The 24776-nt window shown below is 38.3% G+C and overlaps 1 protein-coding gene across 1 annotated transcript; it reads left to right on the top strand.

Moving 5' to 3' along the window:
* The first annotated feature begins 246 nt into the window (after positions 1-246).
* CFAP210 (cilia and flagella associated protein 210) lies at positions 247-23526 on the top strand. The gene is made up of 6 exons (XM_050751459.1): positions 247-345; positions 12253-12353; positions 14636-14775; positions 17997-18189; positions 19197-19361; positions 22781-23526. The coding sequence occupies exons 2-6, from the start codon at positions 12279-12281 to the stop codon at positions 23120-23122; spliced, it is 915 nt and encodes a 304-aa protein (XP_050607416.1). The 5' UTR covers positions 247-345; positions 12253-12278; the 3' UTR covers positions 23123-23526.
* Positions 23527-24776: the final 1250 nt, after the last annotated feature.

Consider the following 24776-nt stretch of genomic DNA (forward strand, 5'->3'; position numbering starts at 1 on the left):
CCAATTCTAGGTTAACCAAGATTGGATTAGTTTTAATCACTGCTGTTTAATGTCTGTTCTTTTCCCCCAAAGAAATTCACAACTTCCTTGCAGCTTCAGCTCATTCCAGGTTGGAACTGAATTCATTTCTTAAAAATATAGCCTATTTTTCTGCTTTGTTCTCAATTATAATTATGTTTTTGCTTTAGAATAAAGGAACATGAGGAAGAAGAAGAAAGAAGGAAAAAGCGTGAAGAAAAAGATGCCGAAGAAATAAAGCGACAGAATGCATTATATGAAATTGAAATGAGAAAAAAACTAGAAAAGAAAAGAGAAGAGATGCATGAAAGCAGGAGCCGGTTTCTCGTAAGTTGAAAGTGCAAAAGTTCCAAAAAGGTTCAAAGTCAAATGCCCAACTTTTAAAATTAATACATAATATATTTGTACATGTTTATAGAGTACATGTGGTATTTTGATCCATACATACGTTATGTAATGATCAAATAAGGGAATTTAGGTTATCTGTCACCTTGAACATTTATCATTTCTTTGTGTTGGGAACATTTCAAATCTTCTAGTTATTTTGAAATGTACAATATATTGTTGTTAACTATAGTCCCCCCACTATGCTATCAAACACTAAAACTTATTCCTTATATCTAAAACTTTGTACATCCCCACTGTGTCTCCACGTCCTTACCAGCTTCTGATAGAATAACTGTCATTCTAGTCTCTGCTTTTTAGCTCACACATAATGAGTGAGAACATAGTATATTTGTCTTTCTGTGCCTGCAAATGCCTAACTTTTAATATTAAAAAAAAAAGTGGGGGTAGAAAAGGAGTTGCTATTAAGTTGGGTTTCTAAGGGAATGTATACTTTTGGGATAGCTATATTTGCTGTGGTTTTATATGCATGTGCTCTCATGCACGAACAAGAAAGAAGAGAAAATGATATTTTAAAACAATGAATTTATTTTCTTAAGAGTTGTGGGGAATGAATGGGGTGATTTATGTTTGGGGTCTGTTGTGCCATTAATATGTGCTCCACAAACGGTAATATTTTTGTCACAGTTCACCACAGGGGCATGTTTGGAGGGTCTCCTAGTCGTAGTGTCACTGCCCTCTAGCTCCAGGCCTGGGGCTTTCCCTAGCACTGCTGAGGAGCCATCTGTGCAGGTCAGCCCCTCGAGGGCAGAGGAGAGGGGCCGAGTAATTGGAGGTTCAAGAGGAGGATAAAAGAATAAGGATAGAGTTATGAGCAGTGCCTGAAAATGCCCAGCCTACAGAGTCTTTGAGAAGGAAATTTATAATTAGGTGAATGTGGTATTGAAAGATGCAAATGGCATCTTGGAGGACTTGCAGTCATACAGAGGAGATGACCATAAAATACAAGAGGCAATCCAGCAGCCAGCAGATGAGAAGTTGGAAGAGAAGGCATGGGGTGCATTTGTTCCACTGGGAGGCAAATTAAAGAAATCTTATGAATTGTCTCAGCAGTAAGAAGCAGCATTAAAATGTCTTCAGAGAGCCTTGACAAGTACCCCATGTTCTCCCACCCAGCATCTAGTGCAAAAATAGCCTTTTGCTAAAGAGTTTGCAGAAATTCTTCATTTCACACTCTGGTTTGATGAACTCAGGATGACAAATCCTGCTATACAGAATGATTTCAGCTATTATAGAAGAACACTGAGTTGTATAAGGATTAATAATGTATCATCAGGCCGAGCACAGTGAGTGGCTCATGCCTATAATCCTAGCACTTTGGAAGGCTAAGGCAGGCAGATCTCTTTGAGCTCAGGAGTTCGAGACCAGCCTGGCCAACATGGTGAAACCCTGTCTCTACAAAAAATACAAAAATTAGCCAGGCATGGTAGTGCACGCCTGTGGTCCCAGCTACTCAGGAGGCTGAGGCTGGAGGATTGCTTGAGCCCAGAAGTACAGGCCGCAGTGAGTCAAGATCATGTCACTGCACTCCAGCCTGGGCAATAGAGCAAGACTCTGTCTCAAAAAAATATATATATATATACACACACACACACATGTGTGTGTATATATGTGTGTGTGTGTGTGTATATCAAATAACCTAATGAGGCATCTTAAAGAACTAGAAAAGCAAGAGCAAACCAAACCCAAAATCCCAAGACACAACCCAAGTGCAAAATTAGTAGAAGAAAATAAATAATAAAGATCAGAGCAGAAATAAATGAAATTGAAGCAAAAAAAAAAAAAAAATACGAAAGAGCAATGAAATGAAAATTTGGTGGTTTTGTTTTGTTTTGTTTTGTTTTTGAGACGGAGTCTTGCTCTGTCTACCAGGTTGGAGTGCAGTGGTGTGATCTCAGCTCACTGCAACCTCCGCCTCCTGGGTTCAAGCGATTCTTCTGCCTCAGCCTCCTGAGTAGCTGGGATTACAGGCACACACCATCATGCTCAGCTAATTTTTCTAGTTTTTTAGTAGAGACAAGATTTCACCATGTTGGCCAGGCTGGTCTTGGACTCCTGACCTCATGATCTGCTTGCCTAGGCCTCCCAAAGTGCTGGGATTACAGGCATGAGCCACCGTACTCGGCCTGAAACTTTTTTTTTTTTTTTAAAAGATAAACAAAGCTGGGCACGGTGGCTCAAGCCTGTAATCCCAGCACTTTGGGAGGCTGAGACGGGTGGATCACAAGGTCAGGAGATCGAGACCATCCTGGCTAACACGGTGAAACCCCGTCTCTACTAAAAAATACAAAAAACTAGCCGGGCGAGGTGGCGGGCGCCTGTGGTCCCAGCTACTCCGGAGGCTGAGGCAGGAGAATGGCGTAAACCCGGGAGGCGGAGCTTGCAGTGAGCTGAGATCCGGCCACTGCACTCCAGCCTGGGCGACAGAGCCAGACTCAGTCTCAAAAAAAAAAAAAAAAAAAAAAAAAAAAAGATAAAATTTACAAACCTCTAGCCAGATTAACTAAGAGAAAAAGAGAAGACCTGAATGAAAAAACTCAGAGATGAAAACTAAGACATTACAGCTGATGCTGCAGAAATTCAAAGGATCATTAGAGGCTACTACGAACAACTATATGTCAATAAATTGGACAATCAAGAATACATGGGTAAGTTCCTAGACACATACAACCTACTGAGATTGAACCATGAAGAAATCCAAAACCTGAACAGACCAATAACAAGGGATGAGATTGAAGCTATAATAAAAAGTCTTCCAGTAAAGAAAAGCCTGGGACCCAATGGCTTCACTGCTGTATTCTACCAAACCTCCAAAGAAGGACTAATGCCAATCCTACTTAGACTATTCTGAGAAATAGAGGAGGAATACTTTCACACTTAAAACATACCTTTAAAAGGAATACTTTCACACTCATTCTGTGATGCCAGTATTACCCTGATACCAAAACCAGACAAAGATACATCAAAAAAAGAATACTACAGGCCAGTGTCTCTGATGAATGTTGATACAAAAATCCTCAACAAAATACTAGCAAACTGAATTCAACAATACATTAGTAAGATAATTCATCATGACGAAGTGGGATTTATCCCTGGGATGCAAGGATGGTTCAACATATGGAAATCAATCAATGTGATATATAAACAGAATGAAGGACAAAACCAAATGATCATTTCAATTGATGCTGAAAAAGCATTTGAAAAAATTCACCACTCTTTCATGATAAAAATCCCCACAAAACTGGGGATAGAAGGAACATACTTCAACATAATTAAAGGCATATATGACAGACCCACAGCTAGAACCATACTGAATGGGGAAAATTTGAAAGCCTTTTCTCTATGATCTGGAACACAACAAGGATGTCCAGTGTCACCACTGTTATTCAACAATGTACTGAAAGTCCTAGCTAAAGCAATCAGATAAGAGAATGAAACAAAAGGCATCCAAAATAGAAAGTAAGAAGTCAAATTATCCCTGTTTGCAGATGATATGATCTTATATTTGGAAGGCCCTAAAGACTGTTCCAAAAATGTATTAGAGCTGATGAGCAAATTCAGTAAAGTTGCAGGACACAAAATTGACACATAAAAATCAGTAACATTTCTGTATGCCAACAGCAAACAATCTGAAAAAGAAATCAAGAAAGTAATCCCATTTACACAGCTACAAATAAAATAAAATGCCTAGGAATTAATCAAAGAAGTGAAAGATCTCTACCATGAAAACTATAAAACACTGATGCAAGAAATTGAAGAAGACACAAAAAATGGAAAGATATTCCATGTTCATGGATTGGAAGAATCAATGCTATTCAAATGTCCATACTACTGAAAGCAGACTACAGAGTCAGTGCAATCCCTGTCAAAATACCAATGACATTCTTCACAGAAATAGAAAAAAAAAAACAATCCTAAAGTTTATATGGAACCACAAAAGACCCAGAATAGCTAAAGCTATCCTGAGCAAAAGAGTGAAACTGGAGGAACCACATTGCCTGACTTCAAATTATACTACAGAGATATAGTAGCCAAAACACCATGGTACCAGCATGAGAAAAGATACACAGACCAATGGAACAGAATACAGAACCCAGAAATAAATTTATACACCTACAGTGAACTCATTTGCTTATTTTTAAATTTTTGTTTATTTTAAAATTATTTTTGAGATGGAGCTTGCTCTGTTGCCCAGGCTGGAGTGCAGGGGTGTGATCTTGGTTTAACTCTGCCTCCCAAGTTCAGGTGATTCTCTTGCCTCAGCCTCCCAAATAGCTGGGATTAAGGCACCCACCACCATGCCTGGCTAATTTTTGTATTTTTCAGTAGAGATGGGATTTCACCATGTTGGCCATGGCTCGTCTCAAACTCCTACCTCAAGAGATCCGCCTGCCTTTGTCTCCCAAAGTGCTGGGAATACAAATGTGAGCAACCATGCCTGATCCCTACAATGAACTCATTTTCGACAAAGGTGCCAAGAACATATGTAGGAGAAAAGACAGTCTCTTCAGTAAATGGCGCTGGGTAAACTGGATATCCATATGCAAAAGAATGAAACTAGACCCCTATCTCTCACCATACACAAAAATCAAATTAGGATAGGCACAGTGGCTCACACCTATAATTCCAGCACTTTGGGAGGCCAAGGCAGGAGGATCACTGGAGGCCAGGAACTTGAGACCAGCCTGGGCAACATAGCAAGACCCTACCTTTCTCTCTCTCTCTCTCTCTCTCTTTTTCTCTCTCTCTCTCTCTATATATATATATATTTGATTAAAAATCAAATCAAAGTGGATTAAAGACTTAAATCTAAGACCTCACACTATGAAACTACTAGAAGAAAACCTTGAAGAAACTCTTTAGGACATTGGACTGGACAAAGATTTCTTGAGTAATACCCTATAAGCACAGGCAACTAAAGCAAAAAGGGACAAACTGGATCATATCAAGTTAAAAAGCTTCTGCACAGCAAAGGAAACAAAATAGTGAAGAGACAACCCACAGAATGGGAGACAGTATTTGCAAATTATCCATCTGACAAGAGATTGATAACCAGAATATATAAGGAGCTCAAACAACTCAATAGGAAAAACAAATCTAATAATCTGATTTTTAAATGGGCAAAGATCTGAATAGACATTTCTCAAAAGAAGACATACAAATGGCTAAGAGGTTGATATAGTTTGGCTCTGTGTCCCCACCCAAATCTTATGTTGAATTGTAATTCCCAATGTTCAGGGAGGGACCTGCTGGGATGTGATTGGATCATGGGGGTGGATTTTCCCCTTGCTGTTCTCATGATAGTAAGTTCTCATGAGATCGGGTTGTTTAAAAGTGTGTAGCACTTTCCCCTTTACTCTCTCTCCTGCTGCCATGTAAAGATGTGCCTTGCCTCCCCTTTGCCTTCTGCCGTGATTGTAAGTTTCCTGAGCCCTTCCCAGCCATGCTTTCTGTACAGCCTGTGGAACTGTGAATCAGTTAAACCTCTTTTCTTTATAAATTACCCAGTCTCAGGTAGTTCTTTATAGCATTGTAAGAACGGACTAATACAGAAAATTGGTACTGAGGGTGGGGCATTGCTATAAAGATACCTGAAAATATGGAAGTGACGTTGGAACTGGGTAAGAGACAGAGGTTGAAGCAGGAGCTCAGAAGAAGACAGGAAGATGAGAGACAGTTTAGAACTTCCTACAGACTTGTTGAATGGTTGTAACCAAAATGCTGATAGTCATGTGGACAATGAAGTCCAGGCTAAGGTGGTATTAGATGCAGATGAGGAACTTATTGGGAAATGGAGTAAAGGTCACTCTTACTACGCTTTAGTAAAGAGACTAGCAGCCTTGAGTCTCTGCTTTAGAGATCTAGAGCAGGAATGCTTTAGAGATCTAGAGCAGGAATGCTTTTTACAGCACCCAAGTCACCCCTTGAATGCTTTGCTTCTTAGAATTTTTTTCTGCCAGATACCCTAAATCATCTCTCTCAAATTCAAAGTTCCACAGATCTCCAGGGCAGGGGCAAAATGCCACCGGTCTCTTTGCTAAAACATAACAAGAGTCATGTTTGCTCCATTTCCCAACAAGTTCTTCATCTCCATCTGAGACCACCTCAGCCTGGATCTTATTGTCCATATCGCTATCAGGTTTTTGGTCAAAGCCATTCAACACGTCTCTAGGAAGTTCCAAACTTTCCCATATTTTCTTGTCTTTTTCTGAGCCCTGCAAACTGTTTCAACCTCTGCCTGTTACTCAGTTCCAAAGTCACTTCCATATTTTCGGGTATCTTTTCAGCAATGCCCCACTCTGCTGGTACCAATTTACTGTATTAGTGAATTTTCACACAGCTAATAAAGACATATCTGAGACTGGACAATTTACAAAAGAAAGAGGTTTAATTGGATTTACAGTTCCACATGGCTGGGGAAGCCTTACAATCATGGTGGAAGGCAAGGAGGAGCAAGTCATGTCTTACATGGATGGCAGCACGCAAAGAGAGAGAGCTTGTGTGGGAGAACTCCTCTTTATAAAACCTTCAGATCTCATGATACTTATTCATTATCATGAGAACAGTATGGAGGAAACTGCCCCTGTGATTCAATTATCTCTCGTTGGATCTCTCCCACAACATGTGGGAATTATGGAAGTACAATTCAAGAGAAGATTTGGGTGGGGACACAGAGTTAAACCATGTCAGCCACTGTCCTACAGACCCCAGAATGGTAGATCCATTGACATCTTGCACTGTGCGCCTGGAAAAGCCTCAGGCATTCAACACCAGTCCATGAAAGCAGCTGTACCCTGCAGAGACACAGGGGTGGAACTGCCCAAGGCCATGGGAGCGCACCCCTTGCATCAACATGCCCTGGATATGAGACATAGAGTCAAAGAAGATTATTTAGGAACTTTAAGATTTAATAACTACCAATGACCATACTGCCCAAGGTAATTAATAGATTCAATGCCATCCCCATCAAGTTACCAATGACTTTCTTCACAGAACTGGAAAAAACTAAAGTTCATATGGAAGCAAAAAAGAGCTTGCATTGCCAAGACAATCCTAAGCCAAAAGAACAAAGCTGGAGGCATCATGCTACCTGACTTCAAACTATACTACAAGGCTACAGTAACCAAAACAGCATAGTACTGGTACCAAAACAGAGATATAGACCAATGGAACAGAACAGAGCCCTCAGAAATAATACCACACATCTACAACCATCTGATCTTTGACAAACCTGACAAAAACAAGAAATGGGGAAAGGATTCCCTGTTTAATAAATGGTGCTGGGAAAACTGGCTAGCCATATGTAGAAAGCTGAAACTGGATCCCTTCCTTACACCTTATACAAAAATTAATTCAAGATGGATTAAAGACTTAAATGTTAGACCTAAAACCATACAAACCCTAGAATAAAACCTAGGCAATACCATTCAGGACATAGGCATGGGCAAGGACTTCATGACTAAAACACCAAAAGCAATGGCAACAAAAGCCAAAATTGACAGATGGGATCTAATTAAACTAAACAGCTTCTGCACAGCAAAAGAAACTACCATCAGAGTGAACAGGCAACCTACAGAATGGGAGAAAATTTTTACAATCTACCCATCTGACAAAGGGCTAATATCCAGAATCTACAAAGAACTTAAACAAATTTACAAGAAAAAAAATCAAACAACCCCATCAAAAAGTGGGAAAAGGATATGAACAGACATTTCTCAAAAGAAGACATTTATGTAGCCAACAGACACATGAAAAAATGTTCATCACTGGCCATCAGAGAAGTGCAAATCAAAACCACAATGAGATACCATCTCACACCAGTTAGAATGGCGATCATTGAAAAATCAGGAAACAACAGGTGCTGGAGATGATGTGAAGAAATAGGAATGCTTTTACACTGTTGGTGGGACTGTAAACTAGTTCAACCATTGTGGAAGACAGTGTGGCGATTCCTCAAGGATCTAGGACTAGAAATACCATTTGACCCAGCCATCCCATTACTGGGCATATACCCAAAGGATTATAAATCATACGGCTATAAAGACACATGCACACATATGTTTATTGTGGCACTACTCACAATAGCAAAGACTTGGCACCAACCCAAATGTCCATCAATGATAGACTGGATTAAGAAAATGTGGCACATATACACCATGGAATACTATCAGCCATAAAAAAGGATAAGTTCGTGTCCTTTGTAGGGACATGGATGAAGCTGGAAACCATCATTCTCAGCAAACTATCACAAGCACCACATATTCTCACTTATAGGTGGGAATTGATCAATGAGAACACTTGGATACAGGGTGGGGAACATCACACACCGACAGGGACCTGTCGTGGGGTGAGGGGAGGGGAGAGAGATAGCATTAGGAGATATACCTAATGTAAATGACGAGTTAATGGGTGCAGCACACCAACATGGCACATGTATACATATGTAATAAATCTGCACGTTGTGCACATGTACCCTAGAACTTAAAGTATAATTAAAAAAAAAAAAGATTTAATAACTGCCCTGCTGGGTTTTGGACTTGCATGCAGCCTGTAGCTCCTTTGTTTTGGCCAATTTCTCTATTTTGGAACAGGAGCATTTACCCAATGCCTGTATCCCCGTTGTATCTTGAAATTAATTAGCTTGTTTTTTATTTTATGGCCTCATAGGTGGGAGAGACTTGCTTGTCTCAGATGAGACTTTGGACTTGAACTTTTGAGCTAATGCTGGAATGAGTGGAGACTTTTGGGGACTGTTGGGAAGGCATAATTGGTTTTGAAATATGAGAAGGACATGAGATTTGGGAGAGGTTAAGAGCAGAATGATATGGTTTGGTTCTGTGTCGCCACCTAAATCCCTTGTTGAATTATGATCCCGAATGTTGGAGGTGGGTCCTGATGGGAAGTGATTAGATCACGGGGAGTGGTTTCTAATGGTTTAACACCATCCTCCTAGTGCTGTCTTGTGAGTGAATTCTTATGAGATTTGATTGTTTAAAAGTGGGTAGCACTTCCCCCTTCACACTCTCTCTGTCTTGCCATCATATGAAGACATGCTCACTTCCTCTTTGCCTTATGCCATGATTGTTGTTTCCTGAGGCCTCCCGGCCATGATTCCTGTACAATCTGTGGAACTGTGAGCCTATTAAACCTCTTTTCTTCATAAATACCCAGTTTCAGGTAGTTCTTTATAATAATTTGAGAATGGACTAATATAGTAGGTATCATAAGACTCTATGATTAAGTATATTCAGTGGGAGCATTTGCCAAAACTTTCAAACTTGATGTGAAAGTTTGTATCAAAGTTCTTTTTTTTTAAAGCCTAATCTGGTAGACAAAGGTAACATATCTTCCTGATTTTTTATTTATTTTATTTTTTGAGATAGGGTCTTGCTCTGTTGCCCAGGCTGGAGTGCAGTGGCACGATCACAGCTCACTGAAGCCTTGACTTCCCAGGCTTAAGTGATTCTCCCACCTTAGCATTCTGAGTAGAGAATGCTATGCCTGGTTACTTTTAAAAATTTTTTTATAGAGATGGGGTGTTTCCTAGGCTGGTCTCCAACTCCTGAGCTCAAGCGGTCCTCCTGCCTTGGCCTCCCATGGTTCTGGGATTATTGATGTGAGCTACCACAACTGGCCTGTATCGAAGTTCTTAAGGACCAACCTCCTAATAGTGTAGGATATCTTCTAAATGCTCTCTGGTACACAATAAAACATTTGAATGATCAGACTAACTCCAAGCAAATTAAATCCATGCTGCAGTAACAGTTCAGGAATAAGCACCTGTTGTAGACAGAAGACAGTATTCTGCACTGACTGAGAATACAATTTTTTAGTGATTGCAATTACCATGTCATTTTTCTAGCTTTTATGTATTCCTCTGTTCCTCTTCCCTCCTTTAAGATCATGTTCATGTTCTTAAGACTTCGTCTCTATGCCCAAATTAGTAAAATTATACTCTAAAGAGATACTGTCCTTTCAAACAGGTCACCTACAGCAGCTAATTATTGGGGTCTCTACTGAGAAAAATTCTGTGACTTTTAACTAAATATTTTCAAATGTGGATTTTGGGGAAACTAATATTTATTTGCTTCTCCTACATGGCAAAACTGCCAGTTCTGCTATTTGAAAACCCCCAATGACTTTATTTTCTACCATCACTTTTTTCATGTGCTGCCAAAATGAAAATGTTTAAATTAAGTGTGTTGTACAAATGGTAGCCAACACAAACTGTTTTTTTTTTAAATTTGTAAGAGTTTAAAGTTTTAATTTTACATTTTGACCTTTTTTGTAAGGGTGTATGTTATGTGTTTAACCTTTGTTAACATTAAAAACTGTGATGTGTGCGTAGAATATTACTTTCTAGGGCTAAATCTCTGATTCCTGAATCTTACGTCTTTTTCTTTCTTGATTTACTCCCTCATCTTGCTAAAATACACCTTGGAGTAGCTTCCTTAAGAAAGGGTGTATGAGAGGTAAAATGTTTTAATTATCTGAAAAGTTTATTTTATTTTTTAATCATTTTTATTTATTTTATTATTTTTTAAGGACCAGTATGATAGTATGAAAAGCTTATCTTTTAAAGTCATGCATGATTTATAGTTTGATTGGTTATAGAATTCTCGGTTCAGAATTCAGAATTTTGTATTCACTGTTCTATATTCCTTTGGCATCCAGTATTGCTATTGAAAAGTATGATGCCATTGATAATCTTCATCTGACATATGCAATTATTTTTACTTTTCTTTCTTTCTTTTTTCTTTTCTTTTCTTTTCTTTTTTTTTTTGAGACAGTTTCACCCTGCCTCCCTGGCTGGAGTGCAGTGGCATGATCTAGGCTCACTGCTGCAACCTCCGCCTCCTGGGCTTAAGCACTTCTTGTGCCTCAGCCTCCCGAGTAGCTGGGATTACAGGCATGTGCCACATACCTGGCTAATTTTTGTACTTTTAGTAGAGACAGGGTTTCGCCATGTTGGCTAGACTGGTCTCGAACTCTTGGCCTCAAGTGATCTGCCCTTGGCTTCCTGAAGTGCTGTGATTACAAGGGTGAGCCACTATGCCTGGCCATTTTGCTTTTTTTTTCTTCTTTCTGTCTTTCTGAATGGTTTTAGGGTCCTGTCTTTATCTCTTGTGCTCCAAAATTTTACAGTGATGTGCCTTAAATTATGTGCCTTCATTCATTTTTCTGGGCACTCAGTTGATGCTTTTATTCTGTAAACTCATATTTCTTTCATCCTGAGAACTTTTATTGTTTTATTTCTTAGATAATTTTGTCCCCTTCCATTTTATCTTTCTGTTCTAGAATCCCTCTGATAGACATTGGATTTTTTGAAATAATGCTGTAATTTCTAAGAATCTTTTCTCATTAGTTAAGATAAGGCTTAAATGCATATGATAGAAAACCGCAAATAATATACAGGTTTAAAGTGCAGGGGTGTGTGGTAACGGCAGCTATAGAGTTAACAGGGACTAAGACACCACCTTCTCTTTTTTTTACTCTGTTACTCTTTTTTTTTTTTTTTTTTTGAGATGGAGTCTTATTCTGTCACCCAGGCTGAAGTACAGTGGCATGATCTCAGCTCACTGCAACCTCTGCCTCCCAGGTTCAAGCAATTCTTCCTGCTTCAGCCTCCCAAGTAGCTGGGATTACAGGCACCCACCACCATACCCCACTAATTTCTGTATTTTTAGTAGAGATGGGTTTTCACCATGTTGGCCAGGCTGGTCTTGAACTCCTGACCTCAAGTGATCCGCCTGCCTTGGCCTCCCAAAGTGCTGGGATTATAGGTGTGAGCCACCACACCCAGTCTACTCTGTTATTCTTTGTACATAGATGGCATCTGTCCTCAAGTTTGCCTAATGGCCCTGAATAGCTGCTGGAGTTTCAGCCCTCATGTCCACATTCTGGATAGCAAGAAGGAAGAAAGGATGAAGGTAAAAAGGGAGTACTCTATTTCCTATCTCCTTCTCCTCCTTCTCCTCATCCTCCTCCTTCTCTACCTCCTTCTCCTCTACCTCCTCCTCTTTCTTCTTCTTTCTTCTTCCTTCTTCCTCCTTTTCTTTTCTTCTTCCTCTCTTCTCCTTCTCTTCCTCCTCTCCTCCTCCTCCTCCTTCTTCTTCTTCCTCTTCCTTTTCCTCTTTTTGAGACAGGGTCTCACTCTGTCTCCCAGGCTGGAGTGCAGTGGCACGATGTTGGCTCACTGCAGCCTTGACCTCCTGGGCTTAAGTGATCCTCCCACTTCATCCTGCCTGGTAGCTGGGACTACAGGCATGTGCTGCCATACCTGTCTAATTTTTTTGGTCTTTTTTGTACAGATGGGTTCTGGTACATTGCCCAGGCTATTCTCCTTTTAAGGAATTTTCCAAGAAGTCCCACTTAACAGTTTTCCCTGAATCTCATTGATCATAATTTTGTTACACCTGGCTGATAAGAAAGCTGGATGTATAGTCTTTTAGCTGAGCATATTTCTACCCTGAATAAAATCTGGGTCCTGCTGCTAATGAAGCACAGAAGAAATAATCTTTGGTAGGCAACTAATTGTTTCTGCCATTTTCTTTTTGTTCTACTGAGTTTCAACTTTGTATTCTAAGTCTTCTGTTGATTTTTTAAATTTTAGCTATGAAAATTTTAATTCCTAAGACTTTTACTTGAAATGTTGTTGTTTTCATTAAAATCTAATTCTTGGATAATGGGTGGAATACTTTTTATGTCTCCAAGTAGGCTTGGAGTAGCAGAGACCTAGTTTTTAATGCTAACTCTGCCATTTACTGGCTATATAACCTTGAGCTTAAGCTTTCAATATTGAAAAATGAGAATTAACTTTGTGTTAATCAACTCTATATTTTTTCATATTATAAAAAGTCTTTGTGAATATTAGAATAAACTTGGAGAAAACAGCAAAATAAAACTTGTAAGGAATTATCCAAAACAATCACTTTTAACAGTTTGCTGTTTGCTTTAGTTTTTCATGTTGATCATATTGACCAATATATCTCCTAACCAGATTATAGGCTTGTAAAATTAACCCATAAAATAGGAGATTAGTTAAGAGTGCTGGGCACATAGTAGACCCTGAGGTATAAATATATTGGAGGATTAAGAACTTTTACTTTGAATTGGTTTCTACTTATATAATAACAGAATATGCCAGGCACGGTGGCTCGTGCCTGTAGCCCCAGCTACTCTCGAGGCTGAGGTGGGAGTTTCCCTTGAGCCCCAGAGTTCAAGGCTTTCATGAGCTATGATCGTGCCACTGCACCTTGGGCAACAGACACCCTGTCTAAATAACAGAATATACTAATATATCTATATATTCAGGCTATTGTGCTCAACGGCATCTGTTTTTATGATGGCTAACTCAGGCGGAGCTCATAGAACGTATGCTAATATGAACAGATTTTTACTTTTTGTTGTAAATACTAGTGACCTACTTTAAAAATTTGTTAGAATACATATCTGTATTTTCATATATGTATGCAAAAGCAAAGTCTGGACAAGAAACTAGCAATAGTGATTTGAGTCTGGAGGGAGGATTAGGAAGAGACATAGTGGATGGAGCGGAAGGACGCTCGCTACACTGTGTATGTAAAAAGCATTTTTGGTTTTTGAACCATATGACTATTCAAACATTAAATGAACTTTATATATATTTGGTGTATTTTTTCTTATTATACAATTATTTTTAATTGCATACTTTAAAGACATGAAATATTTGAAGAGACATACAGAAAATCATTAATAAGATATAAAAGTTACCTATTATCTCATACCCCAGAGGTAACTACTGTTAACATTTGACACATTTCTTCCAGTCATTTATACATTATAAAGTTGTACTTACATGTATTTGTGAAATTGGAATATACTATGTAATGTTACATATTCTGCTTTCCCCCACCTACATATTGATTATATTATTTGAATCACATCTCATGCAACTGAGAATATGATTTAACTATATTCTCCATGATTATTCTCTATGATTGAATATTTAGAGGTTGTTTCCATTTTTTGGCTATCATAAGTAACTTTGAGATAAAGTGCATGGCACTTAAACCTTTATGCACTTCTCTGGTCATCTCTTTGGGATAAAATTTCCAGGAGAGAAATAACTGGGTCAGAAGCTGTGACCATTTGACAGGTTCTTGTTAGCTGTTGATATGTTGAAAGATATTTTTCTTTGTGATAAGTTAATACATACAGTTTTTCCCCCAAGGAACATATGCAGGATAAACATATTATCAAAGCTGTAGAACAGCAGCAGCAAGAGGAAGATGATGAAAAGATTAGAAAATTTATCAAAGCAAAAAAGTGTCTTATACAAATGGGGAAAGAAAAAGAAGCTGAAACATACAGGTAGGCTTTAATAATGTGTATAATAAAGTACTATCTGAAATTATTATGATTTTATGACTATTATGACAGTAGTCTTTAGGAACAGAGGTCTTATTTTATATATGACTAGAGCATTCAGTGATTTGATTTCAGTTTGGGATGTGGGTATGAGGACATCATCTTGTAGATGGTCAGAAATGCTGATCTGCTGTTCCAGAGGAGTATGAGCTGAAGATGGCTTTGTGAGCCATTGGTATATAAGTGGCAGTTGGAGTTGTGGATACAGATGAGCTCACCTAGGGTGGGTAGGTAAGAAATGAAGGTGGCAGAGTCCCTAGGGAACTCCATTTAAAAGTCAAATGGAAAAAGAAGATAATGTGAAGACCAACGAATAGTTTCCAGAGATTGGAGAAAAACCAGGGAAACATCAGGGAGAAGAGTCTCAGTAAGAAGGGAGCGGTCATCAGTGTTAGGTCAGTAATGGGATTAAGTATAATTTTTAAAATGAAGTATTCATCCAATTTAGAGGACATTGCTTATGTTAGTGATCAGTTTGGTATGGGATGTAGAGATAAGAGTAGGAGGCCAGATTGCAGTATAGGGGGTTTCTGTCTAAATCATGCTTTCCCCTTGTGCAGAATCCTCTGATGGCTTCACAACTCACTTAGTCTTTACAATGGCCCATAAGGCTCTCCACCTACCCAAATTTCCATCTTCCCAGCTCATCCCTCCCAGCCTTATCCCTCAGACCTCTTCTCTTACTATTCTCTCCTCTCCTTCTTCTCACCTGTACTGGACTTGCCTCTGCCTGCTCTAGGGAATGCTCACCTCCAGAGAGCACGTAACTTACTTTCTTAACTCTGTCAGATCTGTACTTAAATATTACCTTGTCACTGAGGCTTTCTCTGACTACCTTATTTAAAATTATACCACCTCCCCAATTGCTTGTCAGTTTACTTGCTTTTCCCACCCTCGTTGCTTGATATATAGCACTATATACATTTTTTAAAATTATTTATTTTGTTTACTGTCCCTCTCCTCCAGCAATCATGAAAGCCCCATGAGGACACAGATTTTTATTTTTATTAAACCTTTTTTTTTAGAGATGAGGTCTTGCTCTGTTGCCCAGGGTGGAGGACAATGACTATTCACAGGTGTGATCACAGTGCCCTGTAGCCTCAACCTCATAGCCTCAAGGGATCCTTCTATCTTAGCCTCTTGAGTAGCTGGGATTAAAGGTGCGCGCCACCATGCCCAACTTTTTTGTTCACTGTTAGGTCTGTCCCCAGCACCTGGAATGGTGTCAGGAGCATAGTAAGCAATCAATAAAACTGTTTAAAATACTGTTTTTTGGAATTCTACCTGAAATGTCACCTTTTCTCTGAAAGCTTTCTTTTTTTCTCCTTTGTCCATATCATTTTCTAGCTTTCTCATGGCATTTATTACCCTTTGTCTTGGATAGTTATAAAGACATTTGCATAAATGTTTTTTCTCCACTTTAAATTGTAATTTCCTTGGAGTATGCATTGTATCCTTTCTCATCATTTCTCACATGCTGCTTTGCCAATTCACTCAGTAAGTGAATTTGTCACAACAAAATTATTTTTTATACAATTTCATAAATTAAAATGCCCCAATTTATTTAACAAAATTTATTTATTCTTATAATCTACCAGGCACATGCTTTGCTCTTCACTAGAGAGAGGACCCATTCAATTTCTGACCTGAGGAATCTCATAGTGAATTTGAGAGGCCAAAGTAGGAGGATTGCTTGAGGCCAGGAGTTTGAGACCAGCCTGGCCAGCATAGCAAAATCCTGTCTCAAAAAAAAAAAAAAAAAAAAAAAAAGGAACCTTAAAATGTAAAGGGAGAAATTTAAACAGATCAAGTCAAAAAAGTGCTGTGAATAAATTCCAGACAGAATATTGTGAGGGGATGGATATTTAGGATTTTGATAACTTTAATTATTAGATTATTTCTTTGATTTTATTTAAATAAAGGCCTTTTATAGCCTCAGCCTCCAATGATAGAGTAAGCAGGGTAGCCTGATAAAATATTGAAGTATTTTCTGTGGCCAGGTGCAGTGGCTCACGCCTGTAATCCCAGCACTTTGGTAGGCTGAGGCAGGTGGATCACTTGAGGTCAAGAGTTCAAGACTAGCCTGGGCACATGGTGAAACCCCCTCTCTACTAAAAATACAAAAACTAGCTGGGTTGAGGCAGGAGAATCGCTTGACCCCAGGAGGCGGAGGTTGTAGTGAGCTGAGATTGTGCTACTGCACTCCAGCCTGGGTGACAGTGAGACTCTATCTCAAAAAAAATTTTTTTTCTTTAATTTTTTTTTAATAGAGTCTCACTCTGTCACTCAGGCTGGAATACAGTGGTACACAGTTCACTGCCACCTTGAACCCCTGGGCTCAAGCAATCCTCCTGCCTCAGCCTCCTGAGTAGCTGGGACTACAGGTCCGTGCCACTGCCTTGGCTAAGACTTTTTTTTTTTTTTTTTTTTTGAGACAGAGTCTCGCTCTGTCGCCCAGGCTGGAGTGCAGTGGTGTGATCTCAGCTCACTGCAACCTACACCTCCTGGGTTCAAGCAATTCTCCTGCCTCAGCCCCCGAGTAGCTGGGATTACAGGCGTGTGCCACCACGCCCAGCTAATTTTTATATTTTTAGTAGAGACAGGGTTTCACCATGTTGGTCAGGCTGGTCTCGAACTCCTGACCTCATGATCCACTCGCCTCGGCCTCCCAAAGTGCTGGGATTACAGGCATGAGCCACCGTGCCCAACTTAAAAAATTTGTCTGTAGAAATGGGGTCTTGCCATCTTGCCCAGGCTGGTCTCTTAACTCCTGGGCTCTAGCGATCCTCCCACCTCAGCCTTGCAAAGTGTTGGGATTATAGGCATGAGCTACCACACCTGGCCTAAAATATTTTTCAATGTAGATAATTTTAAGATCTTATTTCTTACACACATACACACACACAGAGAGAGAGAGAGAGAGAGAAAGAGAGAGAGAGAGAGAGATGTATTATACATATTACTCTCTTTGGATTTTAGAATATATGTACTTTATAGTTAAAAAATAATTCCCACTTAAAATAATCAATGTATGTAAGGAGCAATGGGGCTCATGTTAGTTTTGTAAGAGATGACAAGTTATCTCAGACTCCCTAATTAAGTTATGTTGGCTCCACTGGACATCTGTTCATGAAGATTTGACAAGTATGGTTATTTTGTTACAGGCTTATGGAGAAACGAAGAGAAAGAATACATAACTTCCTGAGTGAACTATTGAAAGAGAAACTTGACAATGAAGATATGATTATTGCTAGAGATATTGCAGAAGCTGAGGCTGAATGGGAAAAAAGAGAAAGAGAAAAAGATGAAAAAAACAAAGCAGAATTAAAAACAATTGCAGAATATAGAGCCATTGTGGTAAACAATTCAATTATGAAAATAAAAATAGAAAGACAAAGTTAGGACCTTTCTACTATGTTTCCCATCCCATCTGCCTCTCTAACCAAAAACTAGCCAAAATATTAAAAACAATATATTACTTATCTTCCTGTATTTTTGAAATTGGACAATGTTTACTTCCTAACAAAGATGACATGACAGTCAGTTACAAATGAGATATTTATAGATGCAAAGTAATAATCTCTCCTGTTTCAGAACCATCTGAAACACAAAGGTTATTTATGTGGTATACTTTTCATTTGTATGTTTTAAAGACAAACCATGTAAAAATTATACATTTGTTTAATATTTCAAAACTTATATCTTACATGACTGTCATAACATTTAATTTGGATAGCTGATAGTTTATACACATAGGAGCAATTTTTTTTTTTGAGACGGAGTTTCACTCTTGTTGCCCAGGCTGGAGTGCAATGGCGCAATCTTGGCTCACCGTAACCTCCGCCTTCTGGGTTCAAGCAATTTTCCTGCCTCAGTCTCCAGAGTAGTAGGGATTACAGGCATGCACCACCATGCCTGGCTAATTTTGTATTTTTAGTAGAGACAGGGTTTCTCCATGTTGGTCAGGCTGGTCTCAAACTCCCGACCTCCCGAGGTGATCTGCCCACCTTGGCCTCCCAAAGTGCTGGGATTACAGGCGTGAGCCACCACGCATGGCTGGAGCAATTAATTTTTTACTTACGTATTTCCCTTCCTTGAGAAGATCTTTTTTCTTTTCCTGTATTTTCTTTTTCAAGCCAATAAAGATTGTCCTGTACCACTTGGGTGTTTTCTGATATTCAGGAAATAGAGCAAAACCAAAGTAAACTGGCCTCATGGGAACCACCCAGGTGCATGCACTTTTCTGCTCCTGTATTGCTCCTGGCTGACTCTCCTCTGCTTCAACTCTCTGACTCTATGCCTTTTCAGACAGGACTGGTTGCTATAACTGGTTTTAATTTGTTTCCTTTGCCTTAAACGTCTAGATGAAAAATAAAGAGGAAGAAGAAAGACAAAGAAAAATAGAGGCTAAAGAACAATTGCTGGCTGTCATGAAAGCAGATCAAATTTTCTGGGAACATGAAAAGGAGAAAAAATACAAAGCTGATAAAGAACACCGAGAGGTTCAAGACGCCCATATTCAGCAAATGGTAATTATTCCTGAATGTTTATACTTATATTAGCAATAAGTATATAATACAGAATTCATGCTAGTTTTCTATCTCCCAAGCAGTTTATTTTGTCAGATAAGAAAAAAATGATCATTATGGTTATGGCTCAATAAAATATATTAAAAATGTAGGGTTAGTTTCTGTTTTAATCTCCAGTGAAGTTCCCATGCGAGTTTTATCTTTTAGATGAATGTTTATCCTTCTTTAGTGTCTATTATACTTTAGTAAATATTAAAGAAAATACAAATGCATGTGGCAGGCCATAATGCTCATCTTCTTTGTTTTACTTTTTTCCCATATCTCAAAGACTATGTTGATTGGGATCTCATAGGTTTCAGATTTGAGGTGAATGGAGATATCAGATTTTAGAAGATATGTAGAGGACCTAGCATCCAATCATTTGCAACTAAAACCTGTTTTTGAAATGGCTGTACCATTTTCCATTCCTACCAGCAATGTATGCGAGCACAACTTACTCCACATACTCATCAACACTTGATATTGTCATCCCCTAATTTTAACTATTCTAGTATAGTGATATCTTATGGCCTTATTTTACATTTCTCTAATGACCAAAGATAATGGACATCTTTTCACATCCTTGCTAGCCATCTGTATACCTTCTTTTGTGAAGTGTCTATTTAAGAGTGTTGCCAATTTTTAATTGGGTTTTCTTAGTGCTGAGTTTTTTAAAATTGATTTTTATTGTGGTAAAACATAACATAAAAAAGTACCATTTTAAGCATGATTAAGGGTACGGTTCAGAGGCATTGAGTACATTCACATTGACCACTCTACATCTCCAGAGTTTTCCATCATCCTGTACTAAAACTATACACGTTAAACAGTAACTCCCCATCCCCTCTTTTCTCCAGTCTGGGTAACCTCTGTTCTACTTTCTATCTCAATGAATTTGATTATTCTAGGTATCTCATAAATGGAATCAGACAATATTTGTCCTTTTCTGTTTGGCTTTTTTCACTTTTTTTTTTTTTTTTGAGACAGAGTTTTGCTCCACTGCCCAGGCTGGAGTGCAGTGGCGTGATCTCGGCTCACTGCAACCTCTGCCTCCAGCGTTCAAGCAATTCTCCTGTCTCAGTCTCTCAAGTATCTGGGATTACAGGTGCCCACCACTACGCCAGGCTAATTTTTGTATTTTTAGTAGAGACGGGGTTCCACCATGTTGGCCAGGCTGGTCTCAAACTCCTGACCTCAAGTGCCCGCCTTGGCCTCCCAAAGTGCTAGGACTCCAAGTGTGATCCACTGCACCTGGCCTCCATTTTTGAATTGGATTTTTTGCTGTTGGGTTTTAGAGGTTTTGAAAATATTCTGTATATTAATCTCTTATCAGATAACATGATCTGCAAATGTCTTTTCCCATCCCATGAGTTACCTTTTCACTCTGTTGATAATATCTTTGAGATATAAAAGTTTTTAACTTTTGGCCGGGTGCCAAAATAGTTTGTTTCAATCATGATCAAATAAGATCAGTATTTGGAATCCTTCTGATTTACTTGTTGAAGTCTTTAAGAAGTTTTCTTGATCAAATACTTGGTTCCTGTTAGGTACAATTTTTATAAATACTTGATTTTTTTTTTTTGCCTTATTTTCCAGTTTTCAGGATAGTTAATTAGCTATTATCTTCCAAATGTACTTGGAAAGTACTTTTACCTTCATCTATTAGCATTTTTAGGATTTTAAACTTAATTTTTTGGAACTTTTTCTTTATAAACTTATATTTATGCTTAATGCATATCAAATGTGAGGTACCAATCATATGTTCCATCATAGTAATTCTTTCCTTCCATTGTCACTTCCTTTCTGTGCTTCAAATGGTTCTTTCTGTTCCCTCAATATTTTTCTACATTTACTAAATTAAATTAACTTATCCAAATTGCTGCTTATTAAGTTCCCAAATATTAGCATTTTACCTTTGATGAGAGATAGATTTTGGCCTTTTTTGACCTTTTCTCCAATCTTATTGTCATTTTCTACTTTTTAAAACTCTGGTTTTTTTTTTTTTTTTTTTTTTTTTTTTGAGACGGAGTCTTGCTTTGTAGGCCGGGCTGGAGTGCAGTGGCCGGATCTCAGCTCACTGCAAGCTCCGCCTCCCGGGTTTAGGCCATTCTCCTGCCTCAGCCTCCCGAGTAGCTGGGACTACAGGCGCCCGCCACCTCGCCCGGCTAGTTTTTTGTATTTTTAGTAGAGATGGGGTTTCACGGTGTTAGCCAGGATGGTCTCGATCTCCTGACCTCGTGATCCGCCCGTCTCGGCCTCCCAAAGTGCTGGGATTACAGGCTTGAGCCACCGCGCCCGGCCAACTCTGGTATTTTATCCCCAATTTCACAAATAGTATGTAAACTGAATTTTGAATTGCAGCACCCAATAATGAAAAATTTGATATTTCACATTAAATATGGTTGCTCTGTTCCATCAAAAATTTAAATTTATGGTAGATACCAGGTTTGGGCTACTGTTTTATGCCAACATTTTGGGTTTTGAGAAATATTTTTATGAATATTAAATATATTCCTAAGTAGACAAAGTAACTGTTATTTTAAAAAATAAACTCAACATTTCTTAAAGTGCCACAGAGAATACAAATGAAAAGTTGCCAACCAGAGCATCACAGAAAAGCCATAAAAAGAATCCCATCCAATGTAAATTAATATAAACAATTAAAAGACAAAATTTGTATAAAATATTGGTAAACTGGCTTTTGGCAAATTGCCTACTTATTCCACTCAGTGCCTTCTCAGCCTCCCTTGATAAATGTCACTCATTGTTCCAGTTTAAAATTTTTGGGAAATAATGTAAATGGTTTTAGTCCAGATATTCACTGCTGATTTAATCTTATGTGGCTGGGAACATGGTATATTGGGCTGACCCAGCACAGTAGAGTTGAGTGAATTCCTCCAAAATAGCGGATGGTTAGAGACAATGGTGGCTGTGCATTCTAAACCACTAAAGTTCGCATCTTGTAAGTGGTTGAAACAGGATTCTAAACTCTGTTACCTGAGTTTTATCTAAATTTCATGTTTCGCTATGTCACTGTGTTATTTGCAAATGTATCACATTAGGCTGTTAATAAAGGTTTCATTGAGCCACTACTTTGAGCATGATAGGAAAGTTTCTGAAATACATGATAGTATATAGTTGTTAAATCAGAACTTGTAAAATATCAATGAGTTTAGAAAATTATACCTACATTTTCAAATGCTACCTATGCATGATAGGAAAGTTTCTGAAATAAATGATAGTACATAGTTGTTAAATCAGAACTTCTAAAATATCAATGAGTTTAGAAAATTATACCTACATTTTCAAATGCTACCTATATTTAGAAAGTTCATGTTCTTAACCAATATTAAGTTATATTTCCTTTCTTTTCCAAATAGGCCAAAAATAAGTTTAATGCAAAGCAAGCAAAACAAGCAGAATTAGATTATTGCAGACTTACTGAAGCTCTTGTGGCTGAAAAGGAGAAAGAATTTCAGGACTATGCCAGAGAGGTAATTGAACTTGAATCGGAAACAACAAATAAATATATTTACCCTCTTGTAAAAGCTGTACAGGAAGGACCTGGAGGTGGCCGTGGACCAGTGCTTGTGGATAGAGGTGGATTAAGACCCAGCTATCAGGCAAATGATATTACTGGAGTCCAGCTCCCTTTTTATAACTCTCAGGGACCAAAATATAATTTTCAGAAGTCAAAGAGAAGGTTAGGTTTTACATGGTAGAAAAAAATTTTTAACATTGAGAAGACTAAGTTGTAGCATATATGAGCTTCAAATGTAAATGGATTTCTGTTAATAAAGCTGTTCTTCATCTAAGTACAATTATGTCTGATTTAATTGATCGTTCTCAGTATTTCTTTTGGGTATATATAAAACCCCAATTTTGAGATTCCTAACTGTGGTAAATTACACAAGTAAAATTTACTTTTTAAATGTACATTCAGTGGTATTAAGTACATTCAAAATATTGTATAGCCATGACCATTGTGTAGTTCCAGAATTTTTCAGTGCTCTGACTGGAAATCCCATTAAGCAGTGACTCCCCATTCCACTTCCCCACAGCCCCTGGTAACTGTTTATATGCTTTGCCTATACTGGGTATTTTGAATAAACAGAATCATACCGTGGCCTTTTGTGTCTGGCTTGTTTCACTTAGCATATTTTCAAGGTTCATTCATGTTGTGCCATTTATCAGTACCTCATTTCAGTTTATGGCTGAATAATATTTCTCCTTGATATATTTCTTTTCTCCTCAGCAGAAATTCATATGCTTATTTGTTTTGTCCTTCTGTGGTTAGTATCAGATAACATTAGCAGCATTACTACACTAACAATAGGATTATTGAATGAAGTTTAAGACTTCTTTGTGGTTTATTTTATGGAGTATATCTTATTAGACATGTACACATTATAATATTTTGAGGTCACTTAAAATAATTCTACATGTAGTTGTGCCAACTTGAGACAAGACGACAAAACTTGTCTTGCTTCCAAAGAGACAGAGCAGATTAGCAGTTACCAGGGGCTGTGGGGGAGGGGAATGGGGAGTGACTGCTTCATGAGTAGGGAGTTTCCAGGTGGAGCGCCAGAAACTTCTGGAACTAGATAATGGTCATGGCTATACAATACTGTGAATGTACTCAGTACTACTGAATTTTGTGTGATTTTTGTGAACTGCATTCTCTCATTTTTTTTTTCCATTTCTTATTGAGGTAAAAAACACAGAACACATAGTTTAATGTCTTAATCATTTCTAAGTATATAATTCAGTAGTGTTAAGTATATTCATATTGCTGAACAATCTGCCAAATTTTTCCATCTTGCACAATTGAAACTATGTATAAACAACTAGTCTCCATTTCCCCCTCCCCTCAGCTACTGGGAAACATCATTCTACTTTGTTTCTGTGAATTTCGACCACTACAGTATAAGTCCTTTTGTGACTATTTCATTTAGTGAACGGTCCTCAAGGTTCATCCATGTTATAGTTTGTCAGTTTTCTTCCTTTTTAAAGCTGAATACTCCATTGTATGTATATCACATTTTATTCATTCCTTCATGAATGGACACTTGGGTTGCTTCCACCTCTTGGCTATTGTGAATAATACTCTTTTAATCGTGGATGTACAAATAACTCTAAGATCCTTTCCATTCTTTTGGACATATACCCAGAAGTAGAATTGTTGAATCATATAATTCTAAATTTTTAGAAACTCATACTTTCCTCCATAGCAGCTGAACCATTTTGCATTTCCAACAGTGCATGAAGTGCACATCCTCACTACCATGTTTTTTTGACGGTAGACATCCTGAGTGACTTTGAGGTATTATTTCATTGTGATGGTGATTTTGATTTGCATTCCCTAAGGATTAGTAA

The sequence above is a fragment of the Macaca thibetana genome, chromosome 12 (assembly GCF_024542745.1).
Source record: "Macaca thibetana thibetana isolate TM-01 chromosome 12, ASM2454274v1, whole genome shotgun sequence".
NCBI lineage: Eukaryota > Metazoa > Chordata > Mammalia > Primates > Cercopithecidae > Macaca > Macaca thibetana.

What these genes read in the sequence shown, in the direction of transcription:
- CFAP210 (XM_050751459.1), top strand. Translation starts at nt 12,279, where the DNA reads ATGGCCCTGAATAGCTGCTGGAGTTTCAGCCCTCATGTCCACATTCTG. An exon ending in AAAGAAGCTGAAACATACAG is followed by an intron (nt 14,776 to 17,996) that starts GTAGGCTTTAAT and finishes ATTTTGTTACAG; the next exon opens with GCTTATGGAGAAACGAAGAG. An exon ending in ACGCCCATATTCAGCAAATG is followed by an intron (nt 19,362 to 22,780) that starts GTAATTATTCCT and finishes TTTTCCAAATAG; the next exon opens with GCCAAAAATAAGTTTAATGC.